The 25,696-nt window shown below is 31.6% G+C and overlaps 1 protein-coding gene across 1 annotated transcript in view; it reads right to left on the bottom strand.

Moving 5' to 3' along the window:
• Nucleotides 1–25,696, bottom strand: part of LOC143062563 (uncharacterized) — a 56,185-nt gene that overhangs the window by 23,914 nt on the left and 6,575 nt on the right. Inside the window, exons 7-31 of the mRNA XM_076234227.1 lie at nucleotides 24,855–24,951; nucleotides 24,297–24,389; nucleotides 23,569–23,737; nucleotides 23,087–23,166; nucleotides 22,521–22,628; nucleotides 20,769–20,886; nucleotides 19,731–19,917; nucleotides 18,796–18,938; nucleotides 17,250–17,375; nucleotides 13,542–13,646; nucleotides 12,983–13,358; nucleotides 11,675–11,862; nucleotides 10,721–10,796; nucleotides 9,845–9,938; nucleotides 9,226–9,416; nucleotides 8,402–8,569; nucleotides 7,978–8,074; nucleotides 7,481–7,573; nucleotides 6,896–7,064; nucleotides 6,067–6,146; nucleotides 5,385–5,492; nucleotides 4,509–4,632; nucleotides 3,886–4,072; nucleotides 1,021–1,163; nucleotides 363–485 (exon numbers count right to left, since the gene is read on the bottom strand). Coding sequence (XP_076090342.1) covers nucleotides 363–485; nucleotides 1,021–1,163; nucleotides 3,886–4,072; nucleotides 4,509–4,632; nucleotides 5,385–5,492; nucleotides 6,067–6,146; nucleotides 6,896–7,064; nucleotides 7,481–7,573; nucleotides 7,978–8,074; nucleotides 8,402–8,569; nucleotides 9,226–9,416; nucleotides 9,845–9,938; nucleotides 10,721–10,796; nucleotides 11,675–11,862; nucleotides 12,983–13,358; nucleotides 13,542–13,646; nucleotides 17,250–17,375; nucleotides 18,796–18,938; nucleotides 19,731–19,917; nucleotides 20,769–20,886; nucleotides 22,521–22,628; nucleotides 23,087–23,166; nucleotides 23,569–23,737; nucleotides 24,297–24,389; nucleotides 24,855–24,951 — 3,443 coding nt within the window. The remainder of the gene's footprint in view (nucleotides 1–362; nucleotides 486–1,020; nucleotides 1,164–3,885; nucleotides 4,073–4,508; nucleotides 4,633–5,384; nucleotides 5,493–6,066; nucleotides 6,147–6,895; nucleotides 7,065–7,480; nucleotides 7,574–7,977; nucleotides 8,075–8,401; nucleotides 8,570–9,225; nucleotides 9,417–9,844; nucleotides 9,939–10,720; nucleotides 10,797–11,674; nucleotides 11,863–12,982; nucleotides 13,359–13,541; nucleotides 13,647–17,249; nucleotides 17,376–18,795; nucleotides 18,939–19,730; nucleotides 19,918–20,768; nucleotides 20,887–22,520; nucleotides 22,629–23,086; nucleotides 23,167–23,568; nucleotides 23,738–24,296; nucleotides 24,390–24,854; nucleotides 24,952–25,696) is intronic.

Here is a 25,696-nt window from a genome sequence, read left to right as displayed (position 1 = left end):
TCGATTTTTCAGCAATAAATGTCTTTTCCAAGAAACTAACTACTAAGGTAAACAGTAATCTTATTAAGCTTCTCTGAACTGAAAGCAATTGTACTTGGTATGGGTTTATACATTTTGGTATGTGGTGTGTCGGAAAAAAAAAGAATAATAACTTAAATAACGCAGTGGTATATCAAGGTACTTTTATTTTGACATAATATTGAAAAAAAATTCACAACAGACTGAACAGTGTCCAGATAAACGAACACGTTGATAAGCATTATTGTTTATTCCAATTTTGCTTCATTTTGCTTTCACTTGCGCAAACACTCATTTGTCACTCAATATACAAATGTTTCAAGTTTTGAGAATAAAAACACTTATTTTTTATGCTCTTTACTTTTAAATATGACTTTTTCGAGTCCAATCATCGGTGCTTCAAAGGCTAAAGATGCAAGAAACGCACCAGCATATGACAAACATAGATGTCCAAGAAATTCATATATCTAAAAAGAGAAAATTTAGAAATCAAGTAAAATTCATTTCGATACCTTTTTATCTTTTAAAGAAATCAATATTCATGTTTCAATTTCTGTTAAATCTTTCATGTTTGAGGCCCTTATTCTTGAACATGCTTAATGTTACATCTGGTATTAACAAAACCAGAGTTACTTGATTGTCCTTGATAATCGTCACTCCGCTTAAATTAAGATAATCTAGATATTTTGTTAAAAAAACAACTCGGTTATTTAAAATAAGTACGGAGGAATATAAAAATGCCAGGTCAAAGTGTGATCTTAAATCGTTATTAACATCATGATAATTTTGTAAATGATAGCTTTCAGCAACTAAAGGAGGATGTATGTAAGCAATTTGACAATATATATTTAGATACCATATTGGTAAAGTATGATCAGATACCCAATTTCGTTTAATGGAATCATTGTATTGATAGAAAAACAATATTTCTTGTATAAACAAATATAACATAATTAACATGTAAAATATACTTTGTGTTTATGTTTACTCCTTTCTACTCACAATTTCTATATCAGATAGATGGATCATTCTTCGTCGTGTATATAGATAGTGATATATCACAATGGGATGTACCAGATAAGCACAATATGTTAATCTACTCAGTGGAATAAAGCCTTTCCAAGATAGAACTGTATTCACATATCCTATAAAATATGTTTAGTGAAATATTATAATAATCATCCCTTCGCCATCACGAGTTGGATGACCGTTATGGAATATCCGTTTTACAGATGAAATCGAATATGTTCTTAATGCCGTAGTTACAATCATGTCAGAAACTAACAAAACCTTTAAATAGACTTATTAAAAGGGGATATAGTTACGATACTGTTGTCAGGTCATTAAAGATTGCATATTTTGGCTTTAACATTGATTCACTGATAGGGTCTTTGCATCGGAACTAAACACATTTATTTCTTAAAAAAAACAGTTGTTGGCATGACACGGGTTATGTTCTTCTCATATATTTTATGATAGTATGATACTAAACCCCTAACGGGAGGGATTGTACCTGATATTCATATGATGAAGACATAATCTTTCAATCAGTTTAATTGAGGTCTGGAGCTGGCATGTCAGTTAACTGCTAGTAGTCTGTTGTTATTTATGTATTATTGTCATTTTATTTATTTTCTTTTGTTACATCTTTTGACATCAGACTCGGACTTCTCTTGAACTGAATTTTAATGTGCATATTGTTATTCTTTTACTTTTCTACATTGGCTAGAGGTATAGGGGGAGGGTTGAGATCTCATAAACATGTTTAACCCCGCCGCAATTTTGCGCCTGTCCCAAGTCAGGAGCCTCTGGCCTTTGTTAGTCTTGTATGATTTTAAATTTTAGTTTCTTGTGTATAATTCGGAGTTTAGTATGACGTCCATTATCACTGTACTATTATGCATATTTTAGGGGCCAGCTGAAGGACACCTACGGGTGCGGGAATTCTCGCTACATTGAAGACCCATTGGTTGCCTTCGGCTGTTGTTTGCTCTATGGTCGGGTGGTTGTCGCTTTGACATATTCACCATTTCCTTTCTCAATTTTATGTTCCCTTTTCACGAATGTGACCTACCAATTTAGATAATTTACCTGGTTTGTAATAGAAGAGGGACGAAATATACCAAAGGGACAGTCACACTCATAAATCTAAAACAAACTGACAACGCCATGGCTAAAAATGAAAAAGACAAACAAACAACAGCACACACGACACAACATAGAAAACTAAAGAATAAACACAAACCCCACCAAAACACTAGGGGTGATCTCAGTTGCTCCGGAAGAGTAAGCAGATCCTGCTCCACCCGTCGTGTTGCTTATTTGATAACAATTCCGGTAAATAGTCTAATTCAGTAGGTCACATTCAGGAAAGGGAAGGGGATTGTAGTTACGACGTAAGGAATATATCCGATATCATTTGTGATACGGTTATTCCATAACGGTCAACCAACTCGTGATTTACGAAGGGATGATTCCAACTTCACCATTTGGAACTCTTGGTTTAATAGCTTCCTTGTGAGCAGCAACCCTCTTTCTAGGAAATGCAAGCACGGGAATATCGTATCAATTGGGAGATATATACCCCGTATGCAGGTGCTGCTGGAATGTTGCTACTTAGAAATGGAAAGTTCACAATTGGAAAGCTGAAATCATCTCTTTTGTCGTAAAGTTTTGTTTTCAACCGACCCTCATTGTCAATTTCTAGATGTAAGTCAAGATATGATGCCGACTTAACTGTATCTGTAGTATCCGTCATCTCTAGCTCGATTGGATAGATGCGTTCCACATAGTCACCAAATTTTGAATTATTTAGTGAAAGAACATCATCTATATAGCGAAAAGTAGAGTTAAAGGATAGTGCTAACTTCTTATCTTTCTTCCTAAGAAGTTCCTGCATGAAGTCAGCCTCATAATAATAAAGAAACAAGTCGGCAAGTAGAGGGACACAGGTTGTTCCCATTGAAATGCCGACAGTCTGTTGAAAAACACGTCCTCCGAACGTAACAAATATGTTGTCAATCAAGAAATCAAGCATCTTGATAATATCAGTTTCAGAGAATGTTCTGTTCGAATCAGAGTGATCCTTTACAAAGTAGGATTTATCCCTCCCTAAGACAAGATACTTGTATCTACGTTAATATATAGCATGCGCAACACGACAGATGCCACATGTGGAGCAGGATCTGCTTAAAATTCCGCAGCACCTGAGATTACCATTTTTTTTTGGTTGGGTTTGTGTTGCTTAGTCTTTAGTTTTCTATGTTATGTCTTGTGTACTATGATTTGTCTATTTGTCTTATTCTTTTTAGCCATGGCATTTTCAATTTATTTTCGATCTATAAATCTATAAGCATGAATAGATATATGGTATTTTTCGTCCCTCTTTTGTAACAGAAAAAGAAAAACTGATAAAATTATGGCGAAAGGATAAAGCTAAAAGGTAAACAAATGTACATAAAATATCTCACAGAAAACAAAATTAGTAAAACAAACAAATACAACTGGTGAGGAACTCATGTAATCAGAAACAGTTGGGAGTTCTTGTGGTTTCGTTCTCCTTAGTTGTTGCGCGTAATCTTGATTAGTGAGAATTTATGAGATGTGCTTAATTACTTTAACACAAGATTGTTTGCAATATTTATCTGATCATACAAAAATACATTCAATATCAATGTATCTTGTTACAATTTGAACGTATAGAATGCGCTTTAAAAATAAAAACAACCGGGTTTATTAACGGTAGAAAACACCAAAAGCAACAATTTCAAATAATATATAATATAGAAAAAGATGACATAGGTGACAAATGCTTTATTTGTAAAACTATAATATTTGACAAAAGATATGTTATAAGATTGTGATTACCTCCATATCCATGAGCACAAGCAAAAATTACCCAGGCCACAGCAGCACCCCAGACGGTTCTATGTACAGTTATATAGAACGAAGATATCTCTCTTGATTCACGACCGCCGTTTACGTCTTCATATACACCATATAAAACTGCACATGCTGATACACCCGCTATCAACCAACCAAATAAATTGAGAAACTATCAAGATAAATACAAATCTAAGATTAGACCAGGGGATGTCTAGGAAAACATTTTTAAAAAACATGAATTTATTGATCCTTATTTGGGTGGAAAGCTCTTGTTTTTTTTAGAAAACATGAATTGATCGCTCCTTATTTGGGTGGAAATCTCTTGTTTTGTAATTACAATTATAAATCAATCGTCAACAAGAAAATCCACAAATAACTCTCGTTGTTCTATATTTTATGTTACGCCCCATTAATTTCCCTTATAACCAAGTAATCCTATGTAGCAAAAAACAAAGCTTCCACCATTCCCAATCAACCGTCCGAATCGGAAATAAAAGGAAGTAAAGCTCTCATGCGTGCCATAGGGGACTTGTCGAGTTGATTTTTAAATTATAATGTTTGGTTGCTTTTTCTTTTTATCCCTGTCAATTTAATGTCATACTTACTCTGTTCATTTTGAACTTCAAATCTGTTTTATAAAGTAAATATCCGGTAAACATGCCAACAAGATATGGTCCCATTCTGAAGTATGGCCGCAAGTATATTTCATAGTAGTGGGTCATATTACCTCTAAACATAAACAATAAAGCATGCATATAAATACAACAAGATGAGAACAGTAGGGATAAATAAACTCATCATAGATACCAGGATTAAAATTTTATATTACGCCAGACGTGTGTTTTGTCTACAAAAGACACATCAGTGACGCTCGAATCAAAAAAGTTTAAAAGTCCAAAAAAGTACAAAGTTGACGAGCATTGAGGACCAAAAGTTCCTAAAACGCTTTGCCAAATACAACTAAGGTAATCTATTCCTGAGGTAAAAAAGCCTTAGTTTTTCAAAATTTAAATGTTTTGTTAAAAACAGACTAAAATAAACTCAAATGGAACAAAGTTATCTTATAATAAATGGTTTTCTCTTAATCTGTAAAAAGTCTTGTTTTTTATACATGAAAAAGTATAAAATCAAATGTAGGCAGGAACAACCATTATTATCAAATCTAATCTAAAATTTATAAAAAATATGAACAGGTTACAGTTACTTATTTATTAGAAAAGTTGAATATTAAACAAAATCAACGAAATCCCGTATAACACTATAAGCTGGTTCATAATAATTTATTATTTCAACACATGACTTCAGGATATAATGTTGGGTGAACTAGCTTGCAAGGTGATATGTGTATTGCTTATTGTTGAAGGCCGTGTAGTGACCTACAGTTGCTAACTTTGACATTAGTTGGTCTTTTGTGAAGAGTTGTCTAATTGACTATCATACCCCGTGATCTTATTTAAGATAGATGAAAAAATGTTATTCACCCGTCAAACGATGACATTGGAACATCCCACTTCGTAGCCATTATTCCGGTTGCTATCCATGTTCCACATAGAAATGTTAATAGTATGGCGTAACCAATCATCGGATAACTAAAACAAATATATTTACATTACCTTAATACAAACTAATCAAGCAAAACAGTTTTTGTAATTTTACGGAATAGTTAAAACTAAGTGAATTGACTTTTGCAATTTTTGCTATTTGCAATAATATATTCATACCATCGTTCAATTATTCGTTCAAAGTCAAGATTCTGTAATTCTTGTGGTTCGTGGATCATGTGGGGGGTTGTCGTTCGTTGTTTTCTGCCATAAACATAATATCTGTTTTTCGTTTGAATTGTTTACATTTTGCCAACCCAGCGTCCTTTATAGCTGACTATATGGGGTTTCCTAATTGCCGAAGTCCTATAATAATTGCTTACATCATTGATGTCTTATTGGCAATCATACCATCTCTCCGTATTATTCAAATTGCTTGCTTTGTTGTTTGCCAGTTCTTGGGTTTTTTTTTTTATTGTTTACAGTACTCAATTTTTACACTCTATTGACGTTTAAGCAATAATTATTCTAGTTAAAAAAAATTGTCAAACGAGCATGATATTTATTATCATTTGATCGAACTTCTTCTGAAAGGGTCACCATAAAATCTCAATCAACTTACAAAAATAATGGCAGTATAATCAAAGGACTGAGTACAAAAAACTGCATGTCATTAGCTAGATACCAAGCCCATCCAAAACACTGAAATACATATTTTTGAGAAAGCGATGTATTGAAATTAATATCACAACTAACGCTTTTAACACGTATGGATAAAAGAAAAAAGACAAAATCACATGCTGTACACTGGTAAAAATAAAAGAAAGAACTTAATTGCAAAAAGAACAAACTTCAATGAATATTATCTAAAGTTTGCATAATTACATAATTACGGGTTTCGTGTAAATACTATACAACATTAACCACCAAACCAAGAATTGAACGCAGTCTTTTATAATGTTCAAATCAAACCATTTGGGTTATAAATTATGTTTGAACAAAAATAAAATATGTTTCTGTCATTCATGATAACAGTAGACAAAAATTTTATATTAATTTAGCTCTCCAAAACTATGTTAATTGCATTGATAAATTGACACATTAATATAATCAATTTAGTACAAATAATTTAGTACAAGATACATATGTACCAAGGTTTCACTCAAAAACAATATTCCACATCCATCATTATCTTTATGAAATACATCATGTAGAAAATATGAGTATATGTAAAACCAAGGCTCATGAAAAGATCTATAAAGTGAGGTCATTTGGGCAGATTCTGCATTTTTTAATTAAAATGTATTAGACAAAATTCTAAAATGTAAATACTTATATCGGATAAATTTGCACATGTTCATTTATAGAGGATTTATCGTATAAATGTCCAAACTTCTAATACCAAATGTTAAAAAGGTCCTTAAAAATGCTACTCAGTTAAGTTATCGTACCGTGTCTTCTGGCTTTTCAAAGAAGTTATTGATATACAAGAGATTGTAATACCAGGAATTTTTACAGTAATTATACTCTGCGCCATCTTTTTTCCATACTGGACCACTTCCGATATATGGAAAGAGTGAAACATGTACCATTAGTACCAACATGTAAGGTGGTGTCAACCTAAGACAAGAAAGTACGTTAAGGAAATCTAAAAATTAACAAAAGTATAACAAGTTACAAATTTGTTTTGTGCGAAGTGCTTTTCTGTATTTAACTTCATTAGGAACGTTTAAACCTAAAACAAATATTTACGATAAAAACATTGTCTTGGTAAACAGTTAAAAATTGATGTGCTGATGATGTTAGCTACGCGAATTTTGCTTTTAAGCTATATGATTATTCATATGATATAGCTCAGTATATTTCAGAAAAATAGACGAACGTCTTTTTGAATTAGAAAACAAACAAATAAATAGAACAACTAGTATGGTCACAGTTGAAAAAAGGTTGACATGATACAGTTATCGCCTAACAACACCTACTTAGACATTTTGGACAAAGCTATTAAATATGTATGGAATATGTGTTATTCATACCTCCAAAATCTGTGAAAGTAAAACATTCCCCAGTTTATTTTTCCTCCATTTTTCTTTAGCTCTTTCATTACTATGTAAACGAGTAATGTTCCACTGAAATTTAAATGCATATTGTGCTTTTGTGAATGGTAAATGGTAAATTAGTTAAACTAACAACTAGTTAGTCCTGTATAACTTAAAGAGATGTTCGTGAAATCGTCGACACGACTTCATGCAATGCTCATACGTAGTATTTGTAGCTTAATTGAAACATATTGTAGTTTTAACATCAATTCAGTAGAAATGAAATTCTGAATTTTTGTCTGGTTTTTGATAAAATTCATCGTAGATCTTCTTTAAAATATTCATCTTGTTTTTTCCTGTGTAATTATTGTTAACAGATTTTGTAAAACTCCGACCGGTATCTCGTCAGTATTTTTTGTAGGAATTAAATGAAAAATAATATTCTAGCAGTGATATCAACAACGAAATAACTTCAACTAAAGAGTGACATTTACCTAAGAACAAAAAATGTATCTACTGAAACCAAAGCATTACTAATGGCGGGAAATGTTGCTCTTTTGATCATCTTGGGTAGAAAACTTCCTACATTATCTGAAATGAAATATTTTGCTGATATTTTTATCAAATATTAATACGAAAGTATAACGAGGGCAGTTGGTTTTCAATCACCACTACCCATTAAACTAGAAAAACAATAAAAAGTACTTAGGGACTTTCCGTTTTGAATTTTCCTCAAAGTTAAGTATTTTAGTGATTTTACTTTTTGCAGTAGACGCAATCAATTGCTTATACATATTTCACGTGAATTATGCGTATAGGCTCGATTAACGTGAAATTCACATTAATTTCACGTTAAATACACGTGAACAAAATTTGCCTATGTAGACTATAGTGCTTAACTGCATCAAGATATCTTACCAACATCACTCAAAATGAATCCGTACGCATGTCCAAGTATAACCCAAGTCATGGATATAAACCGTATTCCATTGATAGCTGTTAAGGAACCTCCTGGTTGATTTGTGTTTAATATCTTCGAACCATTAGTGTACACAGAAAATGACAGCAAAAGCTGACCAAACATTCCTGCAAATATTATATGTTTTTTTTACTTCTTTAAGATAATTAGGGGAAAAAAAGAAAACTTGAAACCATCTTGATTAAACTATGTCTATATTATCGAATGCTTATTGTCACGAGGTAGGTGCGATTGATATAATGCAATTACATATGCTATTTAATGAAATTAAAAAATCAAATCCGTCAACAATGTCTTAAATGAAAAGACTGTCTCGATTGTTATTTTTTTTCAATCTTGATGGTAGGTCTCAATGATTACGACGTATTTTTACACTGTAAAAGTTGTAACTGTTTTAGATCAGAAAATCTGGAAACGATTTTATTATGAACAAATTAATGTAAACCTTAAGCTCAATGCAACATTTTGAATTCTCAAAAGAAAAAACAGCAGCATATATTCATAAACAGAAAATGCAAAAGTAAGACAACTGACAAGTAGTATATTGCTTTAAGTGATATAATTAGGAAAATACGGCATCTGTTTCTTTACCCTCACCTTAAAGGAAATATCAAACGCAAGCAAATATACAAGCCAAATAAATTAATCGTTGCTTTAACTAAGAACACAAGTACATGTTAGTCTTTGAACTAGTTTTTGAAATGAGTATCAAACTATTAATGCCTCTAAACATTGTTTCATTATTAAGCTGGTATAAACAGACCTGGTGTATATTTGCTATAACTATCTGTTTCATCATGATGAATCAATGGCGTTTTTTCACTTTCTATAAATGCTGTTTCTGCATGTAGTTCCGAATGTCCAGTTGTTTTCTCCCATTTAGGCCGCTGGATCATTATTACATCATACACGGTTCCAACAACCATTACAAATACGAAGAGAGATAATATAACACTAAAAAGGTAAGAAGAATGGTCATCAGATAATTTAATGATAGTTGAATTTTTGAGTATTTAGTATAAATAGTACAATTTAGGACCTATAAACTAGATGTTTTGAATAAACCACAGTTAACAGCACAATGTACAAAGCTTAATTGGTTTATCAATCATTCAAAATCAAATGATTTTTTAAATGTACATAAGCGTATCATTTTCCAAAAATGTAACATAAAGATATATGAAGAGTAATGAATATGCAATTGCATACAAAAATGACATTGCATGTTTATAGTAAAACTTTCCAAATGTATATACAAACGGACATGTACGAAATGGATATAACGCAGGATTAAAACCAATGCATAACAAAATCTTCACTCTATGCATTCGTATTTTTAGTAATATAATCATATAAACAAAATCATATTATTTAATACCTACAGAACAATAATAGCTCTCGTATCAAAAGGTTTATCTGGTTCCTGACATTCCGCTTTATTAACTATAAATATGTTGTTTGTATAATTTCTAATGACTGAAAAGAAATGTTACATACGTAAGAAAGATATAGACATATATGGTTAATACAATTTTAGTAATCTTGTCTTTCATTTTTGCAAAAATGCTTTGTCTATATGCTATTATGTATTTTCTTTTTACATATGACTAGCTCTGTTTCTGTCATTGTGTTATTGTGCCAATCTTTGTTTACATATTTGTTTGATTAAGATTAAAACATGATGACTGCAGTACTCCTATTCTTTTACATTTTTACCTAGTATTATGTCTGTTTGTTTTGTTCACACATCGTTGTCAATATAATGGAATTTGATTCGACTGTCATACAAGTGAGAGGTTTAGCTATAGCTATAAAACCAGGTTTGGTACACCATTTGTTGATTGATAAAAATGCCTGTACAAAGTCAAGAATATGATGGTTGTTTATCATCCGTTTGTTGTGTTTAAGCTTTTGATTTTGCCATTTGATTAAGGACTTTCCGTTTTGAATTTCCTTGGATTTAAGTATTTTTGCGATTCTATTGTTTACAATCTACAAGTTTATATCCCAAAGTTGCTTTGTTAGTGGGCGATCCTTCCTCACAATCCTGGTTCCATATTTATGGTATGATAACCAGTGTATTACAGTACTAACTGTTACTTTCATTACTGTCGAACTGTATTTTAATTTTCATTTTGTGTTTTATTCTTTTTCTTGTGTAATCATACACATATAATTTTTATGTTTTCTTTTGACAAACAAAAAGTATAAAAAAAACCTTAATTTAGGTTTTTAATCAGGCTATCCAAAATACTTACTAGAGTTAGTTAATATTTGAGTATCTTGCTCTGAACAGCTATCAGGTAGACACATACCAATACTTAATGTGGTATACTGTAAAATTATTAATATGGAACAGTATGTAAACTTTTCAACCTTCAGCACTCTTCAAATAGATTAGCCCTACTTTATGTAAAACACAATGTAGATGCACAGATTTTGGTTTACGAAGGTACATAACATCCTCATTAAAAGCGGCCAGATTTGACTAAAAAGTTCTCCCAATCTTTTGTCATAAAGGTGCTTGATTTATCCATTGACAATATATGTTGTAGTGGACTTGTCTTTCAACAGATAGTCGGCTGTTACCAAGGGTATCTATTTCAATTGTTTATTGCTTGATGAAGCTTATAATACCATCCATCTCATTGAAACGAAAAATAAAGGCCATCACAGATACAGCTTTCAAGTACGGTTTGAATCAATTATTTTAAAGATAAAGTTAAATATTCTACAGTGCAATACTGATATAGTCAACATGGACATGTTTCCTTTATGAAAAACATTCTCCCGTTTTACTCAACAGTGACGGTTTTGAACATTTTGACAGAATACGAGTAGTCATCGTTTTTCTACATGAAATGAGTAGTACGACAGGTGGTTCTAGTTTCAAGATACTGTTTACCCTATCAGAGCACATCATTTCATCCCCGTTATTTAAAGATGTTCTTATTGATTTTGCCTTAGACAAAATTCATGTAAATACTAAAAAAAATACAATGATAAAGATACTATTTGTAGGTTATCCTGTCTTTCTTGATAAAAAATTAAACCATTCATAAATGTGTTAGAGTTTGGTGCTAAACCAGTCATTGAATAAAAGAATACGATCTAAACTCATTACAAGTAGCTCTGTTATTATGATTATTGGTTAAAGGAATTCCAATATACCAAGAAACATTTAACCAGTATCATTAAAATACTTTTCTCACCTGAGGTAATACGTTTGGAATAGCTTGCAAGTTGATTACAGATAACATGCAATATTCGGTACCAAATATCATTTCATTGTTTCCAACAGTAGTTGACCCTTTGATATCCATGCATTCGTCGTAGTCTCCAAGCCATTTGAATCCTCCTCCAAGTAGATTAGCAGGTGGCTTTCCAGCAGCATCAATCACTTACAAAACAACAAACGGTTAAATGTTAATCTAAAACAGAGACTTTTGTACGTACCATTTCCTTCCAATAATATATTAATTACAAATACACACTACCCGAATAAAATAAATAATAAACACAAAGAAAAATATATCGTAACAAGTTGTTACAGGATAATTTTTGTAGCTCAAATACTTTTTCAGACGAAAAATGTAATTCATGTTGATGAAGATGTAAGCAACTATATACCTTTAATCACGGGGCGATATTAAACAATGATCAAACCCAATACCAAATATAGATAATAGAGAATGGAAACGGGGACCAAAGAGCAGAAAACAATCCAAGGCCACCAATTGGTTTTCAGCACAGTGAAGGTTTTATTTTAATTTGACTATAACACTGTGTGTAATGTTTACATTAGTGATTTATAAAAAAAGGGCATCATTTCAATTTCATATTTTTTTTACATTTTCAAGCAAAAAGCCTTTTGCCGTATTGTTTTGTTTTAAAACGAAATGGTAATATTTAGATTAGATAAAACTTGTTTATGTTTTACTAATCTAGATATATACTAAAAAGGAAGAATTTAAAAAAAAAAGTTAATCTCTTTTGTTAATTTCATGTAAGAAATTTCTCTTTTCTTCTACATTTCTTCACTTGTTAAAACACCAGACAACAACAAATAACAACTATACACAAAAATATTAAACACTAAACATCAATAAACAAACGAATCATACACAACAATGAACAAACAAACAAAAACACATAACAAACAAAATTGAAAAATATACAAAAATGTTAAATCAGGCATTAATTTTTATATATATATATATAAGTAAGGCCGTTAGATTTCTCGTTTGAATTGTTTTACATTGTCATTTCGGGGCCTTTTATAGCTGACTATGTGGTATGGGCTTTGCTCATTGTTGAAGACCATACGGTGACATATAGTTGTTAATGTCTGTGTCATTTTGGTCTCTTATGCAGAGTTGTCTCATTCGCAATCATATCACGTATTCTTTTTTATATTAATATATGTTATCAAAAAGCAGTAATTAATCTCACGGCTATTGATATCAATTACATATATTTTAAAGCATATATGTTACTGAAAGCTCCGCAAAACAACTTACTTTTAAATGCCCAAATCTTTTGTTGAGCTACAGCTTGTACCACACTAGATACACCAGTTAGACAACGATCAGACACCGTCGGTGATGATGACTTTGAAGTACTTTCTGTAGATGGCACTGCAGTCACGTTGCTTTCCTGCACTTCGCTTCGAAGGTTTGAAAAATGATAACAGGAGATTGTTCGTAAATCTGTAACATTGGACAACATTCTGGTAAGCTTTCCATATTCTATGGGTGATTTGATCACGTATAAATCTGACCCCTTCGCAATACTATTGATATGCACAAATATGCTATGATATCCGTCATAGTTGTCGAATGAAGAATATGCGCATCTATCCAAAGACGCCACACTTAAAATTATCAGTTTAAAGAGCAAATTCATTTTTTAAAAGCTTGCAGTGTTTTTAAATAAAAATTGATGGACAAACATAGTTCATAACATCCACAGACACACATTTATAAATACCAATTATATCTTATTCAAATATTATTTTTGTTTTTATCTAAATATGATTATAAATCATCAATACATCCCATTACTGACCCTTTATGGTACAATGTAGTTGATATTACTTGGACTAGATGGTGTGATTACACGGAAGTCAGCTGTAGTGTATAAATACTCTGTGTATGTATAGTACATGTCAATTAAATCATTATTCTATAACAAATTAGCAATTACAAATCACTGGGTCCTTGTGGGTCAAGTAATAAAAAAATCAATACACACGAGACGGTCGAATTATGGGCCGAATTCTAGAATGGAATACTCATCTCTCAAACCCCGTCTCGTGATCATCTAGGTAAACTTTACTGTAATCAGTAGGTATGAGTTCATTTGATTATAAATAGCAAACATTTGCAATTATAGAAAAAAAACAAGATTGCTATTCTGTAGTCGCATGTCTCCGCCCTGTATGAACCAGGAATTAAATCGTGTGTCAAAATGAGTAATTTTGAAACAGTAGTCAAAATATAATATAAATTCTGTTATTTCTATGAAAGTGGTTCAATCACAATGTTGTCTAAATAACGGAGCCAGTAAAGAGATCCCGTACCAACTGTCAAATCAAACTCGCGATTTAGCACGATCAAGAGAATATGAGGACAAATTAATCCATTCGTTTGATGTGTTTGAGCTTTAACTTTTTCATTTGCTTGGGGACTTTCCGTTTTGAATTGTCCTCGGAGATCTGTGTTTTTGTAATTTTACTTTCTTCAAAGTATGAAAACTTCATGGCAAACGGTCTCTGGTATTGATGTGTTTCAGTCGAACAGAACAACGGAAGGAGACGATTGTCATACACCTCCACGGACTCAGCATCTATGATGAGTTCATTAGGGCGCATTGCATTTGCGCCAATTTTTGAAAATTACAATCTTTCATTTGCACAACAAGGTTGTATTTCATTTCGCCATAAAACAAAAACTTCATTTGCGCCATTTTACAGGTAATTCAGGTAAGATATAACTGAAAGTTAAGTATTCATTGCTCTAAAAGGTTTGTCTCTACAGTATTACCCCCTGGATAATTGAATGAGTTTAATACCATACTCATTTCTGAAGCTGAGAGTCACTAAGGTTTATAATTATATATAGTGTTCCCATGTTCGAGGTGTCAAGATGGACATTTTCAATTTAGACATAAACCATTGTGTAAACAGAAGAAATAAGAAGTCTGTAATTTTTATGACCACATATTTAGATCATTAGATCATATGTTCTGAAAAAATGGAGACAAGTCGTTTAGTGGTACCCCCAAATAAAATAAAACCTTGCAAAGGATGAGTTCGATGTAGATGAAACACGTAAACCAAATTATAAGCTTGATGTCTTCAACGTTGTTTTTTTAGACATTATCATAAATCAATTCAGCATGGCAAAAGTAAAATAAAGTCAACAGTAGTACCGCTGTTCAATAGTCATGAATCGATTATGCAAAATCAAATAAGGGTTTCAAACTAAAACCGAGGGAACACATTAACCTAACGAGGAAACGAACGGAACTACAGATAAGAACCACTGAAATGCATCAAAAACAAACGTCAACATATAAAGACAAGGACTATTTGGCTGGTTTTATAACAGAAATTTTATACGAATAAGCACACTCAGCACAGATAAATTATATAGTAGAACATTATGAAGTCCACAGAATAACAACTGATACTTTCCATGGATTTACGACAGTACACCAAGACGCAACAAATGAATTTTAAACTGTGCGTCTAACAGACGTTTATATTATCAAGTTAATTTCTAAAACTAATATAAATTTGTTTTATTATAGACGAGTACAAAGAAATGATAATGTTGACGACCCACTGGTTGCCTTAGGCTGTTTTTTGTTCTTTGGTCGAGTTTTTGTCTCTTTTGACACATTCACCATTTTCATTCTCAATTTCAAAATTTTGTAATGGTGTTATTTCAGGTATTTTCTAACCATGACAGGGATATTAAAATGAAATGCTGTTTGTTATGGTGTTATCATTTATATTTTCTAACCATATCGGGTTTTTTTCCTAAACCAAACTTGTGTATAAACAAAACAATCCTGTACATATAGTTGCCTTAAACTTAAAATAATATAAATAAAATAGAGTTGTAATCTGAACTTTTACATACATATAGAAAATTACAAAAAATACCTGTAATATAAGGCAAGATCGTGAAGGACCAACTTCAAACACATTTGTCAAAACTATAATCACTAAAATATTGAACTTCGAGAAAAATTCAAAACGGAAAGCTCCTAATGAAATGGCAAAATCGACATAACAAGCACATTAAAGGAATGGAAAACAGCTCTCATATTCCTGACTTGTAAACAAACATCATAAAACAAAAACTTTATAGACCACTTTCTGGACTACACTGACCAATAAGACATATGTGAGATGTTCCGAAAATACAGAATTAAAACTACACTCGATAAGACATGACACAATATATTACCGTACTTACTAAAGAAACATCATAACTAATTGAATACATGATGAAAAACGGAGATTGAACTAAAGATTTAAATTGTGTAAGCTTGTACACAAAATCTGCTGTTTTTCTATCTTTTCTTGAACTCACAATTACATAAACATTGATGTTGATGTAATCATTGTTACTAAAAAGAAGCCGGAGCAAGTTCCATTGCAAAGGATATTTTGATTGCAAATTGGGTCTATCCCAATTTATTTTAAAATGGGAGACCAGTAGGCACATACATTTTGTGTTTTGAAATGGAATTGGTTTTGATACGTGAAAGATAATAAACGTCCCTCATATTTTATGTCATTGAGGAAGTACGGCACCCAATTGATTCCTTCCATACCTTCGTCCTTTTTTCAGAGATTACTTAAGGTTCTTTATATTTTATAATATAACGTATTTCAAGCCTTAAAAAACGACAATCATGATCGAAATTGCTTTGACATTGTTGAAAGATGACAGAACTCCTTAAGCATGGATGTTCAAACATAGAAAGATAAATGCCATTCAATTAGTTTATCTGTGGAAAGAATGGTTTCAGAGGACAAAAACAAGACAGCCAGTAAATGCAGAAATGTCAAAATTGTTTATCTATGAACTTATCTAGAACATGTAAATCAAGGTCGTTATTGAAACCCAAGGACTCGCACAATCTGGATGGGAATAAGACCGTGTGTGTCGACATGTTAAGCGTATAATGTGCATCAATCATTTGCGATGCACCTCCACACTTAGTGATACTTTCACAATAGGAAAGATTACACAATCGGAAAATTTTAAGATCATCCAATAGGACTTAAATCAGAAGATTTTAGACAGTGAAATCATGTCACTACTGAGTTAAGTCAGAGAAAAATGGTATCGGTCAACAAGTTTGTGATGATGAACGTAAACTTTATGGAATGATTTCAGTCGTTCTTCCTCATAACTTTGTAACCACACAAAGAATGGGCGAATAAACAAAAAATGTACACGTATAAAATATATTTATGTACAAAAAAATAAACTTTAATAATAAAATAAATAAACCCATTTACTACAATTGGAACGTCAATGATATTCCAAACTATATTTAGTGATACAATATTACTTTAATATCACATTTATATAATATCAATGCATGTATTTCTAAAATATGTCTAATATGTAAATATAACACAACTGTAACAGGGGCGGTATGTCCCATCAGATCTACAGCAGTTACACCGACCGAAAAATTTCATTTCGTCAGTAAAACGATACAACTGTCTATCTTGAGCACATATTTCATTTAAATTTTTTATCGCCGTTTCTTTTCTTGCTTTTTAAAGATAACCTTCTCAAGTCCCATCATAGGTGATTCAAATGCTAAACTCGCAACAAATGCTACCATCATTGATACTACTAAGTTTCCAATGAATTGATATATCTGCAATAAAGGAAATGTATCAAAATCCCTTTTATTTACATATTGGTTTAATTAAGAAAAAGATGTGTAACCACAAGCGTGTTTTATTTTTCGTATCCAGAATCCCATTCATAATTATTATCTAGTCAAATGTGAAAAATATTTTTGAGTTTCCATTTTTTATTTTTGCCCTGAGAGCAACATTTTATAGAATGTGTGTTTGTTGTATTGTCGAAATGAAATATGTTGCTGTACAATCGGGACTGTTAATGATATGTATATCAACACATACATATTTCATCGTTTTGGTGAATTGTGATATGTTTTACTCATTCTTGGTCTATTCTACATCGCATGCGATGCTAAAAATGGTTTTCTGTATTTAAAAAATGTGCAGAGAAAAGTTTGTTTATATCTTCCGAAGTGTTTTATGTTCGTTGCTTGTTTGATTCGATTCTGCTTTTTCAGTTTAGTTGATTCAAAGGAGTAGGTTCAGTTAAACAAAAATATAGCAGTTTTACAAAATTGTTAAAATGTAAACTTTTAGATATTTATTGGAAAGTAGAATGCTTCTGCTACATAAATATGGGCCGTTTTTGACAAAAGAATGCACATATATACGGTACTGGTATCATTAAGTCATGCTAAATTACTGAAATCACAATTTTAGCATTTAAGTTAAATTTTCTACGGTTTCTGTCTTAAATGAAAGTGGCCGCATTTGTGTTCAGTCTTAATATTGAAACTTTAGTTGTATTTGATGATAATACATAACATATATAAAGGTTGAGGATGAACACGGATGTGGCCACTTTCAATTTTAATAAAAACCATCTGAAGGTTACATTTTTTGGCATATTTGATAGATTTTTCACATAAACTAATTGAAACAACTGAAATAGACACTTACGTGTTTAAAAAGTGTCTAAAATCTTTCGTCAGATGAACTTGAAATTTGAGGCCAAAATCGGCCCTTACCGGACCTACTCCTTTATTTTATTGATAATAAAATCTAAGTATGTTTAAGAAACGTTAGTCCAAAATTAACATTAGCCATGGCATTTTCTATCTATGAGATTGAATGTCCCTCTGGTATCCATCGCCCCTTTTTGTGAATGTGCAGTCAAATTAAACTGTTAGATAACATGAATGCGAGATGAAGAGAATGACAAACATTTAAAAACAAATATTTCAAAAATACCGAAATCTTAGTTAAATTCAATATTTCCATTAAAACTGACAAAATAGATTGTTGAACTTTACCAACCAACGGAACACAACTGTAATATTTCTGACTTGGTACATGCACTTTCCAAAAAAAGAAATTGTTGGTTAAATATGGGTTTATAGCTAGCTACAAACGACTTAAAACCAGTTGTTGCCTCAGGGAGTTCAAACTTTATTGAATAAAAAAAATATATTTATAGTTTATTGAACTTACAACATCTATATCTGTAAGATGCATCAATCGTTGTTTGGTGTATTGGTTATAATATATAACAATTGGATGAACGAGGTATGTACAATAGGTTAGTCGACTCAATGGTATAAAGCCTTTCCATGACAAAACTGTGTTTATATAACCTGTAAAAATATATATGTACAATAGGTTAGTCGACTTAATGGTATAAAGCCTTTCCATGACAAAACTGTGTTTATATAACCTGTAAAATATATATGTACAATAGGTTAGTCGACTTAATGGTATAAAGCCTTTCCATGACAAAACTGTGTTTATATAACCTGCAAAAATATATATGTACAATAGGTTAGTCGACTTAATGGTATAAAGCCTTTCCATGACAAAACTGTGTTTATATAACCTGTAAAATATATATGTACAATAGGTTAGTCGACTTAGCGGTATAAAGCCTTTCCATGACAACACTGTATTTATATAACGTGCAAAATTATATAAGTACAATAGGTTAGCCGACATAATGGTATAAAGCCTTTCCATGACAACACTGTATTTATATAACCTGTAAAATTATATATATACAATAGGTTAGTCGACTTAGCGGTATAAAGCCTTTCCTTGACAACACTGTATTTATATAACCTGCAAACTTATATATGTACAATAAGTTAGTCGACTTAAGTACGCTTATTAGAATTTTCTCTTTTGAAACAATAAACATGCTCTAATCAGTGGAATAATTTTCATTTCAGACCAGATTTGTAGATTATTTCAAGATTTGTCACCAAGATATTTTATTTGTAACTTCATTGATAAAATTTAAACAATGCAACTTGATAAATATTCGTATAACATTCTGTCATTAATTGCATTTATATTATTTGTGAGATAAGTTTTATATATGTAAAACACTAAAGGGCAGATATGTTCAAAAATTTAAATTACTAGTAACTTACCTCCATAACCGTTTGCACATGAGAATACAACCCAACATACACAAGCTCCCCATAATGTTCTATGTACTGCATTATACAGAGAGGAAACCTCTTGCGATACACGGTTACCATTAAGATCGTCGTATTGTCCATACAATACAAGACATGCTACTACAGCTGCAACTACCCATCCAAAGAAGGCTGCTACCTAAAATACAGGAACAAAATTGTAGGACCATGACGATAGAAACTTCCATACATCATGGTATAAAAATGAATATGTGGTCTAACTACTAATAAATCAAATATCAATAAGATACTTAATGGACAAATCTGTGAGCTATAACAGTTCACTGAACCATATTCAACAATGAGTAAAACATACATCTTAAATCAACATAGTAAAATGATTTTCACATACAATGAAAATAGCAACGGATTATTTATTATGAAGCACAGAATTCTTAGAACATCATTCAGCAGATGGAAGATAATCCAACTTATATGGACAACGTCTTCAGTGGCTAATAAAGAGCAAGGTAAAATTGAGAATGGAAATGAAGAATATGCCAATGAGACAACAACCCGACCATACAGAAGACAACAGCAGAAGGTCACCAACAGGTCTTCAATGCAGCGAGAAATTCCCGCAACTGGAGGCGTCCTTTAGCTGGCCCCTAAACAAATATATATACTAGTTTTATGTTCTCTTCAAAAAGTCTGCAGTTAACGTGTACATTAACAAAACAAGTTAGTTTTTATCAATAGTATCACCTAGATTGACATTTTTGCGTCTTTTTATAACACAATTTTGATTGTTGTACCCCTAGTTATGATATATTTCATTATGTTTGTTTGTTTAGTTGAACATTGTTATCGATATAATGGATTTATATATGACTGCCATACAAGTGAGAGGTTTAGTCAGCTATAAAACTAGGTTAAACCACCGTTTTCCTCATAAGTAAATGCCTGTACCAAGTAAGAAATATGATAGTTGTTTAGCGAGTCCGGTGTGTTTTTTTTTTCGTTTTTATATCTATAAGAATAATTACTTACTTTAGACATTCGATGTTTGAAATTAGTTCTATAAAGCAAATAACCAGTATACATTCCAACTAAAAATGGACCCATTCTGAAGTATGGCTTGACGTAAAGTTTCATGAAGTTTATTCCCCTGCAAGTAACAATCAAATCAAAATATTACTAAAATATTTCTATACTCATACTATTTGGATATTGTCTCCAAACTGGATTATAAGTTTGTTCATAAATATCTGCAGTTAATAATATGTAATAATACGGATTGTCGTCTATTGACATAGTAGATTTTAGATGTGCAACTTACAAACTACATTGATACCCTTTTAATGCAAATTAAGAAAGCGATTTTGTCAAGTTTTTTCTTTATTGCTTTCATTTATACTGTATAGTTTCATTCTAAGGACTCATTAAATGAACGCATTAATTAGTGTTTAAAATTTGTTTAAGGATCGGGAGGTTCTGTTGTCCGCTGAGAAGGATGTCAGTTAATCTTATTTTGCAATTTGTTCCCTTTTTTATGTCCCATTTATGGGCATTATGTTTTCTGGTCTGTGCGTCCGTTCGTCTGTCTGTCCTGCTTCCTGTCAAAGTTTATAGTCGAGGTAGTTTTTGATGAAGTTGAAGTCCAATCAGCTTGAAACTTAGTAAACATGTTCCCTATGATATGATTACAATGCCAAGTTAGAGATTTTATCCCATTTTCATGGTCCACTGAACTTAGAAAATGATAGTGCGGATGGGGCATCCGTGTACCTTCTTGTTTGAATCCTATTTCAAGTGACTCTTGTATAAGTTGTGTTGTAAACGTATACATTTGAGACTTATTCAACGAGTTATATTTAGTAAGCCCGAAAAAAATACGAAACGATATATACATAGGATTATTCTAGTAAACCTTTTATTTCCCTTAAATGCCCCTTAGTGGAATTCAACGAAGAAATAAAACATTGAATGCACACATGTACTTGTTTACCAAATTTAAATCGCCTATATATATAGTATATGTAGCATAGAATCTCAAACATAATGAACTTGCACTTTATGAGATCTGCAGTGGTGATGTTCAGTTGAAAAAAAAAACACAATTAAAGAAGAACTGAGCAAATATGGGTTTGTCCAAATTTCGTTTGAGGTTTTAAAATGAGTAGAATTATTGTAGATTATCATTGATCATCTCAATGAGATTGGTTTTCTCGTTTGAGCCGGAACGGCGAAAGCGAGAAAGCAATCGAATTGAGATGACCAATGATAATCTGTTTATCGCTATTTTACCTATGACGACGTTGTCAATTTCATATAAAAAAGAAGATGTGGTCTGATTGCCAATGAGACAACTGTCCACGAGAGACCAAAATGACACAGACATTAACAACTAAAGGTCACCGTACGGCCTTCAACAATGAGCAAAGCCCATACCGCATAGTCAGCTATAAAAGGCCCCGATAAGACAATTACAGGCTCCTGACTTGGGTCAGGCACATACATAAATAATGTGGCGGGGTTAAACATGTCAATTTCGTTAGCAACACCACCTGTCTCCTTAGTTTCTAGCGATAACTTTCCATTTCATGCGAGTAGCATGATATGACAAATTATCACATAAAAACTCAAATGAAAAATGCACAAAATAGCAATAATCAAAAATATCAAAAAAAAAACAGTTGAGATGGTTTTTTTTTAACAAGCACATAATATAGTTCAATAGTTCTGAAATAACAATAAATCTTTCTAATTCCAGGAACTTTGGGTAATGCAATAAACACTTACCCGTCAAATACCGATAAAGGTATTTCCCAATGTGTGGTCATTATACCGGTGGCAGTCCATGTGCCCAATAAAAAAGCCAAAATTACAATTACCCCAGCAATATGGAAGCTGAAAAGTATAATACAATAACTTATGATTTACCGTTTAATTTCAAAGATTTAAAAAGCCCGAATTAAATTCAACAAATATGAGGAAAGTGTGAAAATTCGATTTTTAAATATATTTAATAAAAAGTCTGGAAAAATTCTACACGGAAAGTCCCTAAACAAATGAAAAAAAAATCAAACGCACAATTACATCAAACGAAGGATAAGAATTGTTACATTTGGTAAATGCATGCGCAGTGTCTTCTGTCGAAAATGGTGGATTAAACATTTTTATTACTAGCTAAACCTCTCACTAAAAGTTAAACGTCCTTTAACTGCAACATTGTCAAAACCATTTAAAACAAACTTATAGGGGAATCCGACGCAATATCTTTGTTAATTTATGTTCGAATATAGCAACAATGTATATCTTTAAAGCAGTACAATCATGGATGGATTTTTTATACTTTAAATACTTACTGAAAAATAGGCAGAATAATTAAAGGACTGATAACGAAGAACTGCATGTCATTAGCTAAATACCAAGCCCATCCAAAGCACTGAAATATAATGAAATATTTATAGATGAATTTCTACTTTGATTCAAAGTTCTGGTTAAAACAAGATCGTAAAATGCAAATTGTGCAGAATAATTAGATTCTCGTATTACAGTTTTTGTTTAAGTGGCTCTCTGCTTGTTTCTTCAAAACCCTTCTGGTATAAAAGAATGTTTATATCAGAACTGGTACGTTTCTCTTCTATACTCAGGGTTTCAATTTTTAAACATGTTTTAAAATTTCGCGAATTGGTGATTCAGACTACACAATGGGGTTAATCACAAGGTAAATGAGGTGTTTGTTAAACAAAATGAGTAAAGTCTCGTAAAATATATACAATGTATCTGCTACAACCTTATATCGAGATACAAATAACACCATGTTGTCTCCATAAAAAAAACTTACCGATTGGTCTGGGTCATCAACAAAGTTGTTGATATAGAAGAGATTATAATACCAGCCGTGTTTACAGTAATGAGGTTCAAGCCCATCTTCAGGCCACACAGGACCACTTCCGATATATGGAAACAGTGCAATATATACCATGAATATTAACATATAGGGTGGCGTTAGTCTGCAAATGAAAGTATACTTTATATTACAAGGCGCTTGTCATGAACATGATCAAGTTAACTTTCATGGCCCAATCATATTGTAAACTTCATTTTATCTACAGTTTAATTGACTTCTTATGTTGTTTGTCCCTCTCTAACTCTTTAAAATGCTTGGATATATTTACAAGGAACCAAAACAAAACAAAAAATATTGATACACTACAAAAATGGCTTCTGAATAAATAATCTGTTTCAACCTATTTTCCAACGTTATCTGGTGCATGTTATCTTCTCTATAATAAGAAAAACTGTATATTTTTACAATGATGATTTAAACTACTAATGAAGAAGTGTTAAACGCTGCCTATTGGTAGGTTTGTCATATATTTTTTTATCTGAAGAGAACTTTACGTCTATGTTTATCTATGACGTTTTGGTATGTTCTTGGTAAAGTACTTGACAATTCCATTTTTTTAGTATGATTATATTGACTTTTTTCCAAAATTAATATTTCATGTTTTTAAGTATTATTATTTCATGAAATGGTACTGTGTAATGTAAAATATAATATGGCTATACCTCCAAAATCGATGGAAATAAAACATTCCCCAGTTCAGTTTTCCGTCATTCTTCTTCAGTTCTTTCATTATTAAATATGTCAACAAAATTCCACTGTAAAATTCATAATGTAAAATAAAAAAAAATGTTTATAAAATAAGCTCCATCAACAAGGTCGACAATACTTGATAGCGTGTAGTTGTGTGTAATAATTGCTAGACGTTGATAATTGGCCCATCAATCCATTATTGCATCAAAAATGCACCAAATACAGCAAGTCAGAGTCTAAAATATCTTGTGATGAACGGCAAAACATGCTTAGCCGATTTGAAGATTTTTTAAAAACTTGTGTTTATGTAATGTGTTAAATGAATGTTGACATTTAATTGACTTTGAATAGTAGAAAATGTCACATCAGAACCAGCATAACAAACGCTTTCCCTTCCAATAACAAAATTATGACGAAACATAAGTGAGATGACCAGATTGAATTTTTTCAACTTAATTTATCAAAACGTTTACATCCATTTATAGTTATTTATAGTAGCAGATGCAGTCATTTCTTACTTAATTCATTACCTGAGAGTAAAAAATGTGTCCACAGAGACGAAGGCATTAGCAACAGCCATGAAAGTTATCCTGTTCAGCATGCGAGGAAGGAAAGTGAGCACATTATCTAAAACATAAATTTATGAATTCTTTTATGTAAAAAAAATAACTATATATGAATTTTAACATTATTCTATATAATAAAAAATTAATAAACATCAAATATTGGAGAAAAAAATGTCCCAGAAAAAAGAAAAATATCCGTGTCATTTCATTCATCTAATGACTTATAAGGACTTTCGGTTTGAATATTTCTAGACCGTTAGCATTGTTGGCATGTTTTTCCAAAATATAGTCCCGAGTGAACCTGGTTGGGATAGAAAATTGATTTATAGAGAAATACACTGTTGAGTGTCTCTTTATAGAACATCATATTAATTTATTGAGAAATACACTGTTGATTGTCTTTTTATAGAACATCATATTATTTTATTGAGAAATACACTGTTGATTGTCTTATCATAGTTTTATCTGTTTTACTTTTACTTGTCGTTTTTATTCATTAGAAACTTCATACTTGTTTGAAATCTAAGAGATACTTTATATGAATTATAATTGTGTCAACCTTTTTTCAGAATGTAGATATTTCCAAATAATTTCTTAAATGAGAATCCCCTAAAATGGGTTGGTATCTTTTAATATATAATATCATTTAGAGAGGAGATGTGGTATTATTGTCAATATGACAACTATCAACAAACGACCAAAGGCAAGGATGTGGTCATTAAATTATTTATTTCCCAGTATTTAGTATGATTGTTATCATTGTATGACGTAAATCCACAAAAGTATGACCCTTTGATGAAAGCTGA

The sequence above is a fragment of the Mytilus galloprovincialis genome, chromosome 2, assembly GCF_965363235.1.
Source record: "Mytilus galloprovincialis chromosome 2, xbMytGall1.hap1.1, whole genome shotgun sequence".
Classification (NCBI taxonomy): domain Eukaryota; kingdom Metazoa; phylum Mollusca; class Bivalvia; order Mytilida; family Mytilidae; genus Mytilus; species Mytilus galloprovincialis.
This window is presented reverse-complemented; position numbering and strand designations above follow the sequence as displayed.